The following is a 22,148-nucleotide window of genomic DNA, read 5'->3' on the forward strand; positions in this document are numbered from 1 at the left end:
CACAGGCTTCTTAGAACGTACCTAAAATAGACTCCCGAGCTCCTTCCCACACATGAAGACCCCTAGTTTCATGAGCAGCATTTAGAATAACAAGCCCAAGGCCAATGTACTGTGCTTTCCTTTGTTAAGGAAAATACATATACAAAAATAGGCAAGTTATTGAAAGATGTAAATATGCATTAACAAAACAAAGCGATAGGCAAGAGCAGAAAGAAATAGGATGAGAGAGCAGTGCAGAGCAAATGAAAGCAGGCATGAGAGCCTTGCTACTGCTGAATTGCCAAGGCAACATACCTCACTCATCAGTGTCGGCGTGTCATATTGAGCCATGCAGAAGCTGCTATCTGGTGATCAATATATACATTCTTTAATGAGGCAGAAAACGTTCACTGTAGACGATTACCATGACATGATTATATTTAAAGCACATATTTTGGGTATTAAAGACACAAGTTTCAGCGTCTTATAAAATTGACTTATGCAGTATATCTCTTTTTATAGCAAATAGTCTTCAGAGTCCAAAGCCTGAATTGCTCCTGGTGAATTCAGATGTGGGTTTAAATCTACATGACTGTATTGTGGTCCATATGCGTATACATACATAAGTAAACTATTACAAAAGGAGAATTTTTTAAAAGATTTTATTTATTTATTAATGAGAAAGATAGGAGGAGAGAGTAAAAGAACCAGACATCACTCTGGTACATGTGCTGCTGGGGACTGAACTCAGAACCTCATGCTTGAGAATCCGATGCTTTATCTACTGCGCCACCTCCCGGACCACTAAAAGGAGAATTTTTTTTTTTTTTTTGTCAATAACTTCTTCAAGTACAGAATCATCTTATGTCAGAGAATCTGAAAACAACCTCAGTCCAAATCCAAATTTTTTTACTTTTGTCAATTTCATACATATTCTCCAAGTAACATCATCCCTTATAACTTTAAGCTGTTTCTCAGTATGAAGAAATACAATGGCAGTAACTGTATGAAGTTCAGAAAGCAAAATATTGTGGGAAATATATGCGGGAGGACACACTAGCTTCTCTGTCTCCACCTGAGTATTCAGGAAAGCAGTTTGGACGGAAAAAAAAAATTCTCCTTAGCCCTGGCCATCTAAGCCTGCCATCATTGGAAGAAGCAGCTAGCTAGCATGTCTTACTGTGGCCCACTCATCAGTTGGAACCCAAAATTTTAAAAAATGCCAGCATGGAAACCATGTGTATGATCCATTTAGAGGCAGATGGCTCTGGTGAGTGTAGGAGAACAGTGGTGACACCAAGAAGACAGGGGCTTTCCATCTTTCTTTCTCCTTGCCTTTCTCGGTCACAAACTGGCAGACATAGGTGTCACATCCAGAGATAAAAATCCAAAGACAACAGTGAGTTTCCATAATAAATTATACATTTCGTTAGAGGATAATCTCCCCCTCCTAACCCCCAGGTCCTGAAGCTCCTCTTCTCTCAGAAGAATTCCCTTTTAGCCTCAGTCATTGTTTCAGTTCCTACCACAACCCATTCCTAAACCAATCTCAGGCAAAGGGAGTAGAATCATAGGAATGGAATGGCGCAGAAGAGTGAGCATTAATTCTGAGGAAAGGGCCAACCTCTCCTGAGTCTGTGGAGGCCAGATGCTGGGATTCATGCCAGCTCTGCCAACAAGGAATGATTGATGAAGAAGTGATTGAGAAGCTGACTAACAATGTCTGTCATAGTTACCAGCATATGTGGACTATACTCCTGCTACAGATATTATTAAACCTTCTCTTATCACTGTGGTCTTATTTTCTCCTTTTAATGGATTCTAGGACCTTAAGGCTGGAAACTTACTATTTTTAACAGGTATGGAATAGTAATTTGCCGTAGCTACTTATTAAATATTTGCTGGTTGACTAGAATTGACCAATAATAATTGATTAAAAGCTTACTTACTTTAAAATTGAATCTGATGTCATTAAAATTAAGTTATTTGTTTGAATCTTGACACTCTCTCAGTAAAGTTATGTTTACTCATTCCAGAAAATGATTAAGGGATCTTAATCATAAAGGTATTAGGATAAAGTTACTGTGGGTGCTTTTTGATATAAAACCTGCAAAGACTGTTTACAATTCTGTGTGGGTGTAGGAGGAAAAAAAGGATTCAAATATAAATATGAGTGGGAAAGAAAACTTGTTTTGAGTCCATTTTATGCATCTGTTAACATTTTTAAGACTCTACAATGGAATTTATCATCTTAAAGATTATTAAGTAAAAAGAAATAATTGTATCTGAAACATCTGTGACTCCCTAGTTGAAGCACCACTGAATAAAAGTTTTCTTATGAAAGCTAATTGTTTTGATAATTTAAAATTCAGCACATGACTAGACATATCACATAATTTCATTTAAAAATCCTCTTTTTGTAGAGTGAGATCAAAAGACTAGATTTTGGTTACTAATGTAGTGTGAAGTTTAAAGGCACTGTTCCAAGTCTTAATTTGTTTTGCAATATAAACATTTCTCAAGAACTTATCTTTCTCAGTGTAAAGAATTCCTCATATAAACTTCCTTTGGTTTGGTTCATGTTCAGTGACTGTACATATTCATAGCTTTTCACTTTAGCAACTATTAGAAATAATGTATAAACTTCCATTTTTAAGAAGACTTGCAATTTAATTTTAATTTTCTCTAAGAAGAAATATAGTCTTCATTTGTTTGCCAAATGGTAGGTTAAGGGCTGTAAATGAACAATGGCTTCATTCAAGAATAACCTTATTCAAGAACAACCAATTTAATGTGATCGCTCAAATGATAGTGGGTTTTGTGGGGGGGGGTCACTATGGGGGTGTGATGTGAAATTTTTAGCTTAATTCAACATGAACACAGGAAGGATTTTTTAAATGTTTTATTATTGTTTGCTAAATATACTCATTTTCAGTTACAGAATGTAAGTAAAATGATGGTAGACACCAGCCATTGTGTTTTTGTGTCATTCTGAAAGTATCTGGAATATCTACTTCAGTTCTCTTCTTATTTTCTGATCTTTTAATCCTGAAAAAGTAGCAAAAGGAGCAATTAATATCTTGTATAAATATTCCTGGTAGAATCATTTATGATAACACATATGACTCAAGTGTCACCATAACAGTATAGATTCATTTAAGTTGAATTCCATAACTTTCAAATATTCCTTGTCATCTTGTCAGTAGACATTATATGGTCACCATGATGGGGACCCCTGCCTTTCAGACACTTAAACAACTTCTTATTTAATTAAAATAACAGTGACTTTTTTTTTTGAGTGCACATTCTTGGACAAATAGCCACTGCTCCTGGGTCACTGGTGAATTTGAACCCTGGGGGCCAGTTTTGCTTTAGTATTTTATACCCGAGGTGGAGGGGCTTAAGGTCTACTCACCACTTCTTCCCGCTTGGTCTTGTCTGTGGCTGGCCAGGCTTCCAGAGGCAGATCAGGAAGCATGGCGGGCATGGACTGTATGGGGAATATAGGATGCAGAGGTGGTTGTGGTGGCAGAGGATGCATGGGTGACTGGGGTTGCATGGGCTGCATAGGCGCCATGGGCTGCATGGGCTGGTGAGGCTGCGGCTGCACGGGCTGGGGCTGGTAGGGCTGCTGGGCGGGTGCAGGGAGGTTTGACTGGTGGTGTTGGGTTGGAGTCATGGAGTGTTGGCCGGGAACTGGCATCATTGGTTGCTGGGGGACCACGGGCTGCTGAGCTGGCACCATGGGGATGTGGTGATGAGGCTGCAGGGCGTGACTCGGGGGGTTCTGCTGGGACAGCACGGGAATGATTTGGTGGTGCAGCCATCCACCCATGGGTTCGTAACCATAGGAAGGGTACTGGTGAGAAACAGAGAGGCAGGTTTACCATTGGCTCCAGTGACCTCCAACGGGAGAAGCAGCAATGTTCTCTTTTGTCATTGTGACAATGTAAATAATTACTCTTTTTGTTCTTGTGCAAGAATCTCTAACTGTGTATGCAGATATTATCTTTTACAAACTACATCTCCCATTAGTGGCTGTATGTGACATTGACGTGCAATTCCACATTAAAGGGAATTGAAATGCATGCTTAATATTTGAAGGGAATGAAGAACAAAATGTCTACATACCGGTGGCCTTATCATGTTCTGGTACCACTTGAGCGGGGTAAGCACCTTCAGAGAAAGAGACATTAGAATACATTTGTTTTGATATTGTTAGAGGAAATACAGACTTGCTAATGGAGTCCTGTCAGTATTGGTAGCTTGAAAGTAGGAGTTCTATAGAAGAAGGAATAAGGCAGGCATTTGTCAGGTGCTGCCTATGTGTTCAGCATGTGTCATATCACACCTGCCACTTACATGTTCATATTTTCTCATACACTTTGAGGCAAGAATCATCACCCTCACCTTCACAGACAAGGTCATGGAGAGTTAGTAAGGCTCATGATCTTGACTGAGTCTACACAAGCTGTAATTCTGTTTAATTTCAAAGTCCCAGCTCTTCTTTGCAAGAGCAAAACAAAACAGAAATTTAATTTGACATATCGTTAATTATATCCTTTTTTATTTGATATCACAGTAAAAACAAAGGAAGGCAGAAACACAGTCCCTCACCCTAGAAACACAAGTTTGGTCAAGTATGTCAACTCTTTGAGGTTTACCAGAAAATCCAGCCTCAAATTCTCGTTAACATATTTCCTTAACTTGTATGAGTGAAGAGACTCGCAGGTTGTCACCTGAACCTATGAGACAGCATATGATTGGTTTACCGCACAGCCAGGAACTCGTTGCTATGGTACTATAGCACTGGCAGTCAGTACAACAAACAATCGCTAACTTGCTCTAGTTATGCTCAACAAAGCGCCTTTTTTATATTAACTCTCTCGCTCACCAAACAGTCTTGGCTTGAGTATTATAGCTATTTCCATTCACCGGATGAGGAAACCGAAGTTCCAGGCAGAAAGCATGATTTGTCCAAGATCACATGGAGTGGAGAGAAGCCTCAAACCCCAGTTTCCAGAAATCTCAGACTTTTTGTTGCTGCATTGCAGAATATCTCATAGGCCACTTGGTGTCTGGTCTTACAGTAAATACAATTGAGCAACACCCAGGGTGTGAACATCTTAGAGTCAGGGGCTTCCTCATTGGAAAGGGTCTTAAATAACATCTTACCTGATCCCCACATTTTAAAGGCTGATGTAGAGCAAAGCTGTTCAGCCAGAGCTCGCTTTCTGCCCTACCATGTAGTCCCCCCCTCATCGATGGTTCCAGGTGGGTAACTTTACAGCCAGATAAGGAGGAGAGACTGAGTCAGAGAGGCTGGGGGTGGTGGGGGCGTGTCCTAGGGCGGGGCAGGCTGGAGGCAGTCCATGGGGCTTCAACTAAGGAGCCAGTGGTGGGCACTGAACAAGTGGGACTGAGAAACATCTCGAATGGAGAATCAACATACTAGTGTTTGCAGAGCCCAGGGCATTGTTAACTTAAACAAAGGTCAAAATTAGTAAAGAGAAAAATTACCTCATAGCTGAAGTTGATATAACCAGGGTGCCCAGGATGAGGTGGTAGCTTTTATAGGGAGGGGGAGAAAGAGAAGAAAAAGAGCGAGAGAGGGAGAGAAAGGAGAGAGGGGGGAAGATATTAAGTCAATATGCAATTTTTCACATTAAGAGAGACTGAAGCAACATTTAAAAAATCTACATGGTGCAGAATATATTCGAGGTCAACTTTGAGTCTGAACATGCGGGGTGGGGGAATGAGGAGGAGTCCTCTTATTTGAAAGATGTCTGGAACAACTTTGAAAGCTTCCCCAGGGACTCTGTTCTGATGGTGAGAGACCCAGAAGAAGACACCAGCACACACTAATTGCCCCATGATCTTTGAACCCCCCTCTCCCCATCGTCAGTCCTACCTACCCCCACCTGCCATTTTACTTCTTGATGGGACTCATTTCATGGTGGGCAGAGAGGTGCATTTGTCTTACATAATTACCAACCACCACCAGGCAGAGAACTGTCTTAGAAACCTTTCCTTAGAGATCAGGAGGTGGCTAAGTGCCTAGGTACCAAAGAGATGCCTCCAGGTTGGCTTGCTACGCAGATGGCACATCAGAAGGTACAACTAAAGAGATAAGGAAGTGAGACTGCTTGGAGAATGTGTGTGAGAGAGGAAATAAGTGTCGTGGAAAATGAAAGGACTAATTACGAAGTTGAAGCCGATTCTTCTTCATTATGCGACCAAAGTTTTACAGCAAGAAAACTTGCAAATTGTTTGTGGAAAACAACCTGAGTACTTAGTTCAGCCAGGACTCTCTGTCCTTGCAGGAGTGGAGGTCAAGAGAAGGATGCCTGCAGTGTGGAATCCTCGAGTGGGGAATGGGAGGAGAGACCCATGAGAAGCAGTTTCCCAGACACAGAGCTAATTTAGGCTCTGTTCTCTCTAACTGCTCCTTCTTGATAAGAGACTTTGCGTGCTCTCATCTGATCGAGAATTACTATATGAGTCAAGTAGCTGCCTTTTCTACGTTTTTCTTGATAGAAGCCGTCTGACAACAGGGATGTTGAATTCAGGAGGACATGGAGTTGAAGAGAAGTGACAGAATTTGTAATGCAGAGTCCCCTCTGGGGACTAGGACTTGCCACAGCGCAGGTTTTCAGGGAGGCAGGGAGCAGTATCTCAGTCTTGTGGGTGAGAGGAAGGGGAGAGGCAGATGTTCAAGCTTTGCTGGTTTCTGGTAGTATCCACTGCTCTTAATGCCATGGAAAAGTGGGTGGAGACTGCCTTGCCTGCATGTGAGCTAGGCTCTCTGACCTTGTGTCCCTGCTTCTAAAGACTGAGTCAGACTTCCCGGCTGTTGGGACAGTTGAATGTGAAATGTCTCCCTCTGTCTTGGGTACAGGTAGGACTGGGCACAGTTGAGTGGAAGTCCTATGCTTGGCAGATACACCCAAAGGGTTAAAGCCTCTGGGAATAGCAAAAGACTTTAAGATAGGAATTCCCAACACAGAACACTCACTGTCTGAGGATAATAGCTGTGGAGTTTGCAGAACAGAAAGAGTTTTAGAAGCCTGTGAGAAACCGAGTTCTCAAAAAACTGGCCTTTTGCAGTATTGGTTGCCTGACACTGGTTAAGAGTTTCTCTGGAGACTGTTCAAGGATTCCTTCTCAAAGTTTCCCCCACCCCAGAGATACACAAGGACATTTTCAAGCCAGCTGTTCACAGAATCTCCCGGGGTACTTGCTAACATGCAGTGTCCTAGGCCCCGCACAAACTCTGCTGAATCAGAATCTTTGGTGGAGGCATCTGAGCACCTAGGTTGAAAAAAAAGAAGAAAAGAAAAAAAGGAAAGAAAAGAAAAAAAAAAAAAAGTTCCTCAAGTGTTTCTTAAGCACAGAACTGTTTGAGAACATCAGACTTTGCGCTGTTTTAAACCCTGAAGTTGACCGACCCTGGGGCAGAATTGTATTCCCAAGCTTGTGAAACTGAACACTGACTTACAGGTGGGCTGTTTTACTTACAGGCATAGCAAAGGCTGCTCCCAGGAGGCAGGCAAACAAAATCCAAGTCCCCATTTCTTGATGGCCCTGAAAAAAGAAGTCAATACCCCACTTTTCTTATCATTTCTCAACTAAGGATATAAATGCTTCAAAAACTGGCATTGGTCTACTGCTACTAGAAGGCATGAAGCCATCCTATGTGAGAGTACTTTATTCAGAAGAAATGTCTAGTTCCCTGAAATGTCCTTGCTTCTAGAGTCACAGTAGGTTAAGAGCTGGACAAGTTGCAGGAACATGAATAATCTGTCATGACATAGTTCTACATACTGTTTCTCTACCCTTGTTTAGCCTTTAGGCCATAGAAGATCTATGTAGCTTATAATGAATGAGTGAAAGAATAGTGTTGGTTCTAAAAGCTGAGGAGTTCATCAAGAGGCATAGCATTTTACATTTCAAGATCCAAGAGGTACATTTTTTTTTCTTTTGCACTGTCGCCAGGGTTTCACTATTATTAAAACCAAAGCTACTCATCTGCAGAAAGACATTAGTTGCCTAATAGAATAAGGAAGGAGCTTTTAGCTTTATATTTCTGATCAGTAGGACTTTAAGCTAATACTCTGGGAATTATGAATGCCTTCTACTTAAAACATTCCACACCACAATGCATCTTCTGCATTGTAACTATTCCATACATAAGATTCTTGGGAAACAAAACAAAACAGGCCATCCGCAAACCGGTTCTTGCTTTTTGTTACAAATTATTGACTAATTTTGAAAATTGTCAGAAGAACTGTCTTAACTTTTTCCATAGGAAATGAACATCCGGTGTAATAATGTTGGCTATAAAAAGTATGCAGATGATTTCTAGCTCCTAAGTCTGTTTTGATAAAAAAATGAACTAATGAGGAAAAGCATTATCTTTATGGTTCTATTTTATGTAATTAAATAGAATGCTTTTCAAAGCAATGAATCACAGTCTGTAAGAAAAATACCTTGATTTTAATTGATAAGTACTTAAAATAAATATTTTTCTGTGTAATATGGCCCCCAGAATTGCTCCGTGATGCAGGAATGAAAATTTAAACAAAGACAGGCAAACACTTCACTGCATTAGAAAGTAAAATGATTAATTTAAGTAATTAGAGTCTAATTTAATTATGGTCTAAGTAAAAAAAAAACTAACTGAATATTAACTGCATGAAATATTAAAAATACAGAATATATTTTTCATCTTTTGAATATTAAATGCATAAGAAAAAGCAGTACAATAAGACTATGAAAATATGAATAAAATTCACATACCTTTGAGTGTGTGTATTCAAAATAAGTTTCTGTTTTGAAACTCAGGGATGTTTGGTTCTATAGTTTTCTTCTAACTAAGAGCTCAATTTATATCATTCATAGCATCTAGAACAACCAATCAGGTTTCTGAAAGAAAAATGTGTTGAGTATAACTAAAAATCCCAGGATCATGAAGTTTTGGAAGCTGTGATCAAGCATAAGGCTGTATGTTGTGATTAGTGCACACAAAGTCTTTCATTATGGGCAATAGTAGGTTTAACAGGCAAAAAGTTTCATCAGGCTGTCTTTAAGTCAGCAAATGGATTGACTGAACATGCTGATTCAAGTCTACTTTTAAGAAGTAGCAATGCTCTCTGATTCTGGCAAACATAACAGTGTTCTTGACAAAAGAAAAAAAAATTCAGATGGTTAATTTTCTTAGTGCAATCAAGATGTCTCTTAGGGTTCTCCAGCCTTTTCAGATCAAACCTCTATTCCAGAGAAATCTCAAGTATCTACCCAATATGTGCCTGAAGTTTTGTGATTTGGAGATCGCCACTGCTGTGTTTTCTATTTCCATTGATGGAATTTTCCTCGGACCCTGTGGATATTCCTTTATCATCATTCTCGTGTCCACAGAAGGGGGGGGGGGCAAAGTTCCTTCTCCTTGGCTCTATCTCGCAGTCCATCTGCCATCCAAGCCACCATGAATTCCACTATTGTAATAGCAAAAATTTTACCTGACAACTAGACAGATAGGGCAAGGAGCATAGCACACACTGGACCACACATTTGAAAATGCACTTTGATCCATATAAGCAAACATACATCATAGGAGTACTACCCAGGTTCCCCCAGCCACGTGGCAACTTAGTCTCTACCCAAGATGGTCCTTCTGTGCCATATCCTTTTGGCCCAGCCCCGCTGTCTCTTACAGCAAATGCACATTTATGTCTCTTTCTTGTGGCAGTCACTTATCTGTCCCTTTAGTGGCACTGTCCCCAGGTTCTTAGGAGCCTCTCCTTTGCCTAAGCAGCAAAACCCAAAGCCCTTATCTCTCTTAAGAGATTCTCTGATTAGTGCTAAGTCCTTATCTTTCACTCTTCTACCTAGGGAAAGTAGATAGACATTTTCTTTCACTCTAGAATTCTGATCTAATAGAAAGCCATTTTATAACTAATGATAAGAGATAACTGAGGAATTGTCCATCAACACTAGATCAATAAAGGAAATCGATTTTGAACTTATAACCGGGTGCTATTTATTGGTGGTATAATGGATCTCTTTGACCAGTTAAGTTCAATTTTCTGAGCTCATGTGTAAAAATACATATATTTATATAAATACTCCACATTGACTGAATTCAATTTTAGAAGAAAGTACCCATGAACGGCAATGAAGTACTAAGAGCTAGAGAGAAAAAAACAAGATGGATTCCCTTTGAAGAAAATTGCAAAGTGGATTTTAGGAGAATTGGCATCAGCTTACTTGGAGGACATGGAAGTAAGGGAAAGTATAGGTCACACTCTTGTCATCTTTCCCCATGTCACCTATATTAGAGTGTCTAAAAGGATTCACCCACTACCACTGATTCCTGTGAATGTAGGGGGAATCTCAAATAATGAATTCATTGGTAAGTTATTGGTGGTGATACTATGTTGCAAAATATCCTACGGCTTTCTGTCAACGTTCAAGACAGATTCATATATTTGGCTTCAAGAATGGATGCACTGCTTCCTTATTGTAGGACCAATTCCTCTGGTCCACTGGATAATGAATTACAGCCTTATGGCTAATTCTCCAGGGACAGTTGCCTAGACAATGATGGCTAATACAGTGACAATGGTGTGACTGTCCATTTCTTTCCCTCCACGGTACATGAGATACTAAATAGTTCAAGAAAGGGTTATGAAAATGTCATATCCTAGGCTCCTTCTGGCCCAGAATTAGCCTCCATGTCCCTCCTGATGCCCATAGGGTCATGTGGACTGTAAAGCAGGACATTCACAGAGCAGGCACTCAGGCTAGGCAACCTTCTATTCTCTGGCGCACAAATCAGGGGTCAAGTGGTACGAGCCTGTCATTGATAGAAGGGGAACACATGGATTAATCCCAGGCAGCAAGAATCTGACCCACCACCACTACACCTCCTCACTGTGTGGCCCACTCAAATGCTTGTAGTGAAGAGAGGCCAGGGTGGCTAGAGCCAAAGTGGTCACGAGCTCGAGCTCTGAGGGCAAGGAAGCATGTCTTGCATGGCCTCACCTCCTGCAGTGCCTGGCCTCACACCAGTAGTAGGTGCTCAACATTGACAACTTGTTAATTGTATGTGTGTATACGCATCTGTTACACGTGTGCATGTTGCACCCATGTGTGCATATGTGACATATTCGCATGTAAAATATATGTCATCGTGTCTATGTGTGTATGGCATATGCTATTACAAAGAAGTAATTTAATGATGTTTTATATTGTATTTTTCATTTGATTTGATAGGATGGGGAGAAAATGAGAGGGGGAGGGAGAGAGACAGAGAGACCCCTGCAGCACGGCTCCACTACTTGTGAAGTCTCCCCCCCTTCAGACGGGGACCGGGGGCTTGAATCCAGGCCTTTGCACATGGTACTGTGTGCACTCAACCAAACACACCACCACCCAGTCCCTGTCTTGTCCTTTTAAGAGGTTATTTTGCCTAGTTTTAATAGTGACTATTCGTCTTCCTTGCAGCCCATGGGTCTGCTGTCCCCCATGTGCTCATGCCATCAACTTCTCCCTTTCTGGCTTGTGCTTCTAATTCATGGTGAGCGAGGAAAGCAAATGCCCTAAGTTGTAGAAGTTACATGTGGACTGCAAGTGCAGAAATGCTCTGAGCAAGGGTGGCCTGAAGATCCACCTTGGAGAAAAGCTCAAAGTCGTCTGTTTTGTGGCTTTGAATTTGGACTATTGGGAGGGATTTTGGGTTCATTTGGGGGTTATAGCTTCCTTTATGTAACATCCTGGTTTTCACCACCTGCCAAGGGGTGTGGGTGAGCTTTAGAGAAGTCATGTGCTATGAAGTGCTAGAGCCTTTCTTTCTCATCAACTATAGGAATCAGCTCTTGAATGGTATATAAGAGACTCTCTAATATTCTGGAATAATGTAAAGAGTTAAGGAACAGGATTTGGAGTTGGCTTTTCAGTAGTGCCTCTGTAAACCTTTCCTTAGAAGATAAAATCACTCTCAGATATTTCTTCCTTTTTTAAAAATGTCTTTTTTAAAATTTTTATTTATTAAAAGGAAACATGCCCATGTTCAGCGGGGAAGCAATTACAGAAGCCAGACCTTCCACCTTCTGCACCCCACAATGACCTTGGGCCCATACTCCCAGAGGGTTAAAGAATAGGAAAGCTATCAGGGGAGGGGAGAGGATACAGAGTTGGTGGTGGGAATTGTGCAAAGTTGTACCCCTCTTATCCTATGGTTTTGTTAATGTTTCCTTTTTATAAATAAAATTTATTTTAAAAAAAGGAAGCACTGACAAAAAACATAGGATAAGAGGGGCACAACTCCTTTTTATAAGTAAAAAAAAATTTAAAAATTTAAAATTAAAATAAAATTTAAAAATTTTAAAAAAATGTTTCCTTAGGAAAGATTAAAAAAAAAAAAAAGATTTCAAGATCTGAAATTACTTTGGCATTATACTGGGAAAATGTCATACACCGTAGAACACACTTGCAGTCACTACACAGAATTCTGTAACAGGTCTTGTATCTGTTTAATTTCATTTCAAGTAGCAATTTGCTCTAATAAAATGTATGGGAGAAGATTAAATTAATGTCTAGGTCTCCTCCTGACTTACTTCATCCCTCAGAAATGTATCAGCTTCAGATCTGGCCAATACTCCTACCAGACAGACCATTTATGACAGGATATTTCACAGAGTCTTGGAAATAGCTAACTGCTATAACTGAATTTTGCATAATTTAGGAACACGATGAAGAGGTTGCTGTCTAAAAAACTGCACAGGGCTCACTCTTAATTTTATTTATTTATTTATATATTTATTTATTTATTTTGAGGAGCCACTGGCTAAAGCAACTACTGTACTGGATCCAGGAATGACAGAACAGGAGGAACTGGTAGCACTGCTGAGTCTTTGGTCCCTCGGGAGGCTCTGCCTCCCACTTCTTATTCCCTGTAGAATTAGCAGATCGTGTGACAACAGTTTCCTGATGTTTTACATTCGTGACACTGTGGACAGTTTCAAAAAAGTAAAGATGACAGGCCCATTACTAAAGTGTAATGATGCAAAATTTCTGTCTAAGAATAGTAGAAAAAAATTCTGTGCATCAAATGTGGAGAATGCTCATTCTCCACCTTCTGGGTAACAGATTCCTTTCTTTGTTTCTTTACATTGTCTCCTTTCCTCCTTGAGCAGTGACTAAAATTGTCACTTTGAGTATTGAGCATCATGCTTAAGCAGAGCCAAGTGTATCCTGAATGGCATTACTAGCTTGCCTTACTGAAGTTTTCCCATTTTCTTGGTGGTGAGACAAGTATACAAGTCAAGGACACTGGTTAAAGTCAGCCATCCTGGGTCAATGGCCCAGCCGTAATTCTGACCTAGGCTGTCTGCTGGCAAGACGAAGTTCTCCCCACCCAGTACCTTGTACTCTTTATATGGAAACTACCAGTCTGTGTATGTATACTTTGAAACCCAGTAGGAAAGTACACCTTAAGTTAGAGCATTTTGTCCGATAAGCAGAAATCAAGGTGCTTGTTTTTACATTACTGTTGTTACCTCTGCAAACACAAATGTGACATTTTCTCTCCTGCCAGTTACCAGTTAATTATAACCCAAGCAACACACAATCCCAGCTGCATATAATTTCCCTTTTTGAAAACTGCTCCGCCAGATATTTAGCAGAAGCTTACAGGCCTTTTAAATTATAAACTGTATGAACTCTCTCTGTGACTGCTTATAATACAGAGACGGTTTCTACTAGTGATCTGAAAGGGAACCTATCTATTAAAAAATATTGTCGGATGTTTTTTCGTCTCTTATATTTTTGTTCAGCCCTCCCAACCCTCCACCCCTCAGACCCATGAAGATGAATGTTAAACAAACCCAAAGGCTATGGGAGACCTCACTCACACTATCACTTACTCTTGCTGAATATGAAGGAAAAACATTGTATCCCAAACTTCTTATGTCTCTCCTACATTTTTCATTCACAGATTATTTTAAAGAAATAAAATAAAATTGTACCTTTGAAAATAAAATAAAAATGTGACCGCAGACTTTTAGAAAGGAGTCCTTTAGATAACTACTGCTAATATTTTAATGAATAGCTCCTCAGATGCAGAGAGAATGGATGGGAAGAGAAGGACCAGCAGGAGGAGGAAGATCAAAGAGGAAGGAGGAGCAGGAGGAAGAAGAACTAATAATAATAAAGTTTTGTTATATTAAGCAAATAAGCTCAGTTACAAATAAGAAAAAAACACACAAACTATATCTATCATGGTATATCTACTTGCAGTACATTCCAATTTGAATCAACAGATCAGACACAAATGTAATGAGTGATAGGATAATGGATTCTAAAACTTAGGAGAATCAGTCGTGAATAATTCTATTCTCAACAGGTTTTTTTTTTATATGTCTCCAGACTTATTTCCTCCAGTGGGTTTTATTTGAGCAGGAAGAGAGAGTCTCAATTAATGAACTGATTTTTACACATGCATTTACAGTGCAGTACTTGAATAATTCTCAACAAAGAATAGTGATGGTGATCACTATTCTTGGCAGTGTTTTCTTTCCTTGTACCATTAATATATATATTTACCACACCAGGGGCCATATAATTTACACCCCACACACACACACACCAACCCCAAATTTCTAAGTTGTTTATGAATCTCATATCTCATTATTCCAGATGAGATTAAGGAACATACAACTCTCAATCTAATGTAATCAAACAAGCATATGTTGGCGGCATACTTTTTCTTAGCAGTGTCATCTTAAGTGTCTAAAGGTTATATTTCATTCCTGATCTTGAAAAATAAGGAAGTACAAGCCAGAGAATATTTGAAAAAGCTCTATATGAATCATTAGTAAAACCAAAACTGTAATGTGTATTTTTAAATCAGTGGAGAATATAGTAACACAGAAAGCATAGTCCACATAGTATACAGAAATAAAAGGAAAGCACCAAACCACTGAAATAGTGGAACTAGATAAAAATAACTTATGGGGGCCAACTGGTGGCACAACCTGTAGAGTGAACATATTACCATGCTTAAGGACGCAGGTTCAAGTCCCTGGTTCCTGCCTGCGTGGGGAAGTGGGGATCTGGGGGGGGGTATAGAAAACCTCCCCTTTGCCTCTCAATTTCTCTGTGTCTCTATCTGATAAAAGAAAAAAAGGGGGGGGGGAGAATGGCTGCCAGGAGTGGTGAGTAGTGAATTTGCCGTGCAGACACAGCCCCAGCAATAACTGATGGCAATGCAATAAAAGGAATGATGACAACCAAAAAGAAGGAGAAGAAGAAATTATGGCAGCTGAAGAAACTTATTTAAATGCTGCTTTGAAAAACAAAGGTTAGCTATATCATACCTATAGACAGACCTCATGCTAAATGCCACCGGATGGGTAAGAGTAAGAAACGCGAGCCAGCGTGCACCGGGAAAACACAGATCACCAGAGGAGCTACTGCAATATTGATAGTGAACAAGTAACACTCCAAATAATTAAAATGAAATAAATGACATAATTTTATATATTGAAAAAAGGAAAACAATCCTCTTTGAGCAGAGATCAGAACAAGCTGATTGGGAATATAGATTAGCAGACCCTTTTCAGACTTTCTCTTCTACTTATGTCTATCATTCATAAAGGGGCCATCTGGTACCATTCACCTCACTTCCTTTCCAACCCATGTGCTGCTTACTAAAGATATTTTCTGTATCTTAAGATGTGCCTCATAAGTTTCTAGGTACAAAAAAAAAAAAAAAAAACCAGTAATTTCTGAAATACCACTTACTCTGGTTTTCATTGCTAAGTAACAGGTTGCCACAAATGTAATGGTTCAAAACAAAACTAATTTACTTGCTCAAAGTTCTGTAAGTCAGAAATCTGATTAGGGTCTCACAAAGCCAAAATCAATATGTCAGCTGGATTGGGCTCTTTTCTGGCATCACTGGGAAAGAAACCACTTCCAAGTTCATCCTGCCTGATGTCAGAACTCATTTCCTTGATGTTGTAGTACTGGGGTGTCCACTGTCCTGCTAGACTGTGAACTAGACTCACCCGCTGTGGACTGCTTGTGGAGTTCCCAGAGGCCACCCACCCATCCTTCACACAGCACTGTGTCCTCAGAGACAGCCACGACCCCTCTAGCTTGCGAGTTCAGTGTGCTACCCACCCACTGAGCCATCTCCTGGGCTACTCACCACCACCTCAGAGCCTTCTGTTTTACAGCTCTCTGCCCTTTAGCCATAAGTTAAAGAGGAAAGATTCTGCTTTCAAAGAGATCCTTTGATTTGATTAGGTCTACCCAGATATTCTCTCTTTAATTCACTCAAAGTCAGCCAGTTAGTACTTTTCGTTGCATGTGCAAAATCCCATTTGCCATATATTAAAACATAGTCACAGAGGTAATGTTGCCTTCAGCAGATTCATACTCCCCTGGATTAAGAAAGGAAATCTTGGGGGGGGGGTCATGGATTTTAGGAATCTGCCTACCACATAGCTGTTAGACATTTCTTCATTTACTAGTATGTCAATCCTGCTAATTCAGCAGCCTTTATTAATGTTTTGAAGTCTCTCGTTTCCAGAATTTTTTAAATCATGAGGATGAAATGTTTATTGAGTATCTATAGCATCTAGGCCAAAAAACACATAATTAGATGGCATAAGAACCCATGCAATTTAATATTAGTCAGTCATAAAATCTAAGGAAATAACTGCCATGTCCTACAACAAGCTTGAAAACATGGTGCTAAGTGGAATAGCCCCAAAAAGTATCATATGATTTCTGTTCTAGAAAATACCCCAAATAGGCAAATCCATAGAGACATAAAGTAGATTGATTCCTAACTGCCATTGGCAGTGAGTAAGGAGGTGTGGGAAGTTGGGAAGTAACAACTACTAATGGATTCAGATTGTCCTTTTTTTTTTTTTTTGAGAGAGTGATGGGAGTATTCTGGAATTGAAGGTGACAGTTGTACAGTCTCTTCACTATACTAAAGTCATTCAATGGTTCACTCTAAAGTGGTAGATTTTATGAGTTATAAGTCTAAAAAGATGTATTAAAATGTCTTCAAGAAGCTTTTAGTCCTTAGTACATAAAATGTAGAAACATGAAAGGCTGAACACAGTGTAGCAGTGTGGAGTAATCTTACTAGAGTTGTCTCATGATGGTACAGTTGGCTATGATGATGATTCTGGAGAGGAAGTGAATATGAATTAAGTCCCAGCCATTGTCGTAACATTTCACATGCTGAAGTAGTTACAGAATTCTTTCCATGTGCCAGGCGTGCTCTGAGTTCAGGAACCACATCAGTAAGTCAGAGACAAGCATCTCTGCTCACAGTCTCACAGAGAGCTACTATGAACTACAGATATAAACAAGCAGCTGGGTTGGGAACCGTTTGTCTGCTTGGGACCATTTGGATGTTTATAACGTCACCTTCAGGCCATACAAAATTATCAACTTACAGATGAGCACTAAATGTTGCTATGAGAGAATCTCAGGTTGCCTTGGCAGGGCCAAAACTCATTTTGCAAGCCTGTGACCAGCAGACTAATTATCTCAAGGTCAAGGGCTAGTGCAAAGGCACTAATATCAAACATGCTCAGTATGTCGGAGAACTGGCAGGAACAAAGTGCCACGGGCATGCTATGAGGTCAAGACTGCAGAAAAAAAAATGAGGCCAAAGTGATTATGTCTTCTGGTGCTTTCATGCTCTTTGCACTTAAAGGTAGAATGACTTTCTCACCTAGAATAGTCATTGACATTCATCTTGAAGCTGAGACTTCGGGAAGCCTGGGCTTTGGGAGTAAAAAGACTGTGGGTAGACATAAAGAGTATTCCGTTATAGAAGTCTGGCCTTGGGCAGAATAGAAAGGGGAAAGGGGCTGAGTATGTTTGGGTGTGCAGAAGATTAGGTGGGAAGGGAGAGCTCCTGAATGACCGAGCGAGAGGCATGAGCCATGCATGCTCTGTGATGGTGAAGTGCAAGGCATGCACGCTAAACAGCCTCGAAGTCTTGGGTTTCTAGTGGAGGGAGTTGACACCCCTGCCAGGAAGGAGGGAGCTGAAGCAGAAAGTGGTCAGTGAGAGAGTGAGAGGAGAGGCTAGACCCCAGCGTTCCTACCCTGGCCCTGGCACTCCTGAGCTGTTTCCAGGAGTGGCTGAAATTTATCATAGGGGCTTCAGGCCCAATAATCACAATATGGGAACAACTGAGAACAAAAGCATTTAAAAATTAAGAAGGTAGCTGGTGATGCTCCTGTGAAGTATAGGGTTACATTTAAAAGTGTTTCTGGAGAATATTCTCTGGTCAAGCCTAGAGCTACCTGAAAATGCTGGGTACGAAGAAGTAAACGTGATTTAATGAAAGATCTATGAGAAGAGTTGTAATAACTTTATTGATGGACAGTGTCCGTCAAATGTTCACCAGTTTCGAGTATATGATTGAATAACTTAAAGTGTCTTTTTATTATCTTTGCAAAATGTGTAAACTACAACATAATCTAATTCAAATACATTTTTGTTGCCTTAAAAACAAAACAAAGCAAACAAACAAACAAAAAAAAACCCACCATGCTTATGTTCCTGGGGCGGGGTAGACAGAATTGTCCCCAGTGCAGGAAGTGGGGTAGGTGTCTGAACCCAACAATGCATAGGGGACAGACCACTGTTTTAGGGTCCATGAAGGCCCAAACTTCACTTGCTGGATCCAGTTGTCTGTGATTCCTTTAAGAAAACAGTGGATAGATAGGGAGAAGTAAAACAGTAATTATCATTATTATTATTTTATATTTATTTGTTTATGCCCTTTTGTTGTCTGTCTTTGTTGTTTTATTGTTATAGTTATTATTGTTGTCACTGTTGTTGCATAGGACAGAGAGAAATGGAGAGAGGAGGGGAAGACAGAGAGGGGGAGAAAAAGACAGACACCTGCAGACCTCCTTCACTGCCTGTGAAACGACCCCCCTGCAGGTGGCGAGCTGGGGGCTCGAACCGGGATCCTTCTGCCGGTCCTTGCTCTTTACACTACGTGCGCTTAACCCGCTGCGCTACCACCCAACTCCCAACCGCAATTATCTAAATGAAATTATTGTCTTAATTGGGTGCGAAAATATTTCAGGTTATAGATTAAAGATCGAAACTATTACTTAAAAATTCAAATAGATTGGCATGTGCCAGTGGTCTTTACCTTCATTACGAAGCATGGAGATCATGGTGTCAAGAATCTAGAAAGTGTAGAAACTTGGGTCTGGTAGTATGCTCTATGCTACAGCCCTGAGTGAATTAATGGCTCTCAAGGACTTTTGCTGAAGTCAGCTTGCAAATCATTCCGTAGACTAAACACCTTCTGAGCAGCAACAAGAATCATGAGATCCATTTGTGGCTAATGAAAGCAAGTGAGCAATCGCAGTTCAATCACATCCTTCTAATCTAACTTGGTCTAAGGAGTGGAGGAAGCAGGGGAAGCCTGTGGGCTTCAGAAATATGTAAATCTCCGAACAGTTAGCTAGTGCAGCAGCCTGACCTCCTTTCTGTTCAGACATGTGTGAGACTGTCGGGAGCTCTCTTGCTGCCCAGTAGCCCTTTTGTGAATGGACATGGAGAAGGAAATCTTGTCTCTGGTCAGAGTGGGAATCTCAACTTACTGAGGTAATAACTGGTACATTTCCGGCTCTCAATTTTAAGGAAGTATTTTCTCAAACTGCCTTAGTCTGTGTGACCTGACTGGTCTAGCACTCGCTTCACCTGCAAATGACGTTCTTCAAGTGAAGAATTATCGAAGTAAAGTCAGTAAACTCCAACTATGTTTCCAAGTGTGTTGCCATTCATTACACAGTGGCTTCTCTATGAGTGAGAAATGGAAGTTCCCTTCGTATTTCTTCCTTCTTCATTCTGAAGGAGCAATTGCAATATGTAGGCTTTAGCTCTCGTTTGTATCAGGGATGCAACTGAGTGCCTTAAACTCGGGGACTTAAACGTATTTTTAAAAAATATTTATTTATTTCCTTTTTGTTTGTTGATGTCATCGTTGTGAGATAGGACTGAGAGAAGTAGAGACAGGAGGGGAAGACAGAGAGGGGGAGAGAAAGACAGACACCTGCAGACCTGCTGCACCGCCTGTGAAGCGACTCCCCTGCAGGTGGGGAGCCGGGGGGCTCGAACCGGGATCCTTACGCTGGTCTTTGCGCTTTGCGCCACGTGCACTTAACCCGCTGCGCTACCGCCCGACTCCCGTTAAACGTATTTTAAAAGCCATGTTCCAGAAATGTTTTCAAGATTTTCAATGTCCACGTTTATGATTTTCCCCTCTACTTACTCCCCCAGCCTGTTGGTTAGGATGTGGAATAAATAGAACATATGAGGGAGGCTGGATCTAACAAATCAACTATAAAATTGAGTAAGAGGTGGTCTGGGAGGTGGTGCAGTGGATAAAGAATTTGACTCTTAAATGTGAGGTCCTGAGTTCAAATCCCTGGCAGCACATATACCAGAATGATGTCTGGTTCTTTCTCTCTCACTTCTCCTGTCTTATTCATAAATAAATAAATAAATAAATAAATAAATAAATAAATAAATAAAGATTAAAGCAAAATGAAAATCGTGTAAGGGCAAAACCTGTGGGGCAAAAAATGTATTTGTATTGCAGTTCATCTAGAAAAGCGTGCGTTGTTATCCCAAAGCCCCCTCCTCCCCCCACACGGGAGGCTTTATAAAATTACTGTTATGGTAAAATGAAATTATCTGAAGCAAAGTCTTGAAGCAGAATTTAGCCATAGTAAATACTTAAGAAACTGGAGTCCCTTTGGTAGCGCACCTTGACAGAGTAGAGGACTGTACTTCACTTCCAGACAGAGGCATTCTTCAGTCGCTAGCTTGATGCTGGCATGTTTTTGGAGGCTGAGAGAAAGAGCTCACCATGCAAAGCACCCACTTCACCATGCTGAAAGGCCTAGGTTTGAACCCCCCAACCACCACATGGCAGCACAGTCCAAAGTAGTGGCGTGTCTTCTCTCTATGTGTCCCTCTTCTCAGAATGATGAAACCGTTCAGAAAGAAGGAAAGGAAAGAAGGAAGGAAGGAAGGAAGGAAGGGAGGGAGGGAGGGAGGGAGGGAGGGAGGAAGGAAGGAAGGAAGGAAGGAAGGAAGGAAGGAAGGAAGGAAGGAGGGAAGGAAGGGAGGGAGGGAGGAAGGAAGGAAAAGGAAATGAAGGGTTGGCAAGATAATTCACCTGGGAGAGTGCCTGCTCCGCTGTACACTGGACCCAGGTTCGAGCCTAACCGCACTGCACGGGAAAAGCTTCGTGTTCTTTCCCCTCTCCCTGTCTCTCTATCTGAAAATGCTGGCCTATAGCAGTAAGGTCCCAGTGCTGACAAAAGGAAGATTGGGACTTTAGATAAGTAGATAGAGAGGTGCAGAGATAGACAGACAAGAGATAAAGAGACAGAGAGGAAGCATGGTCCCGGAGGTGGCGCAGTGGGTAAAGCACTGGATTCTTAACCGTGAGGTCCCGAGTTCAGTCCCCAGTTCAGTCCCCGGCAGCACATGTACCAGAGTGATGTCTGGTTCTTTCTCTCTTCCTATCTTTCTCATGAATAAATAAACAAATTCTTTTAAAAAATAAAAGTAAAATAAATAAAATAAAAAAGAGATACAGAGAGGAGGGTGTGGATAGATAAACAGATTGGTTAGCTGAAACATCTGGAATTGTGGTGATTTCCCAGCAGAAACGCACAAGCTGAAACCAAGTATATTGAGTCTCTTTACAAAAAAGGCTTCTAAAAGGGCCACCTCTGGTTTCTTTTGAAATGCAAATGTGGAAGCAATGGGTCTCAGAGCAGACTGCAGTTCAGAACCACTTGTGTAGCTTTTCAGTAGTTCTGCAGGGTCCCATTCAGCCTACCTTCTATTTAATTGGTCTGTGCGAGGACTCCAATTCTCCCTGTACTTTCATATCAACTGCGGAGTGTTTTTCAAAAGCTCAGAGACCAGGTGTGACCTCCAGAAGTGCAGTTTCGCTTCCACATACTGTGCAGCCAGGGCTGTGATCCGTAGCACACAACCTAGGCCACCTCCAAATGAATTGTACTTAAGTCTCTGAGACTTTTGCTGCCGGTTAGAAGTTGTGGTTTTCATTTACTGTGCCCAAATGAGTG

General features: G+C 40.8%; 2 protein-coding genes across 5 annotated transcripts in view; one reads left to right on the forward strand and one right to left on the reverse strand.

Annotated features, from left to right (window-relative positions):
• ARHGAP6 (Rho GTPase activating protein 6) overlaps positions 1-22,148 on the forward strand; it is a 562,780-nt gene that overhangs the window by 412,326 nt on the left and 128,306 nt on the right. The gene's annotated exons all lie outside the window — the stretch shown is intronic.
• On the reverse strand, positions 2,870-20,861 carry AMELX (amelogenin X-linked). Of its 2 annotated transcripts, XM_007517462.2 has the most exons (7): positions 20,810-20,861; positions 8,779-8,904; positions 7,498-7,563; positions 5,500-5,547; positions 4,111-4,155; positions 3,395-3,838; positions 2,870-3,027 (listed from the first exon to the last, which is right to left on the reverse strand). In XM_007517462.2, exons 3-7 carry the CDS (start codon positions 7,549-7,551, stop codon positions 3,022-3,024), a joined length of 597 nt encoding a protein of 198 aa, XP_007517524.1. In that variant the 5' UTR covers positions 7,552-7,563; positions 8,779-8,904; positions 20,810-20,861; the 3' UTR covers positions 2,870-3,021. The 2 variants fall into 2 exon arrangements, with proteins under 2 accessions (XP_007517524.1, XP_060038511.1); XM_060182528.1 differs by lacking the exon at positions 5,500-5,547.

Source organism: Erinaceus europaeus, chromosome X (assembly GCF_950295315.1).
Source record: "Erinaceus europaeus chromosome X, mEriEur2.1, whole genome shotgun sequence".
NCBI classification, from domain to species: Eukaryota; Metazoa; Chordata; class Mammalia; order Eulipotyphla; family Erinaceidae; genus Erinaceus; species Erinaceus europaeus.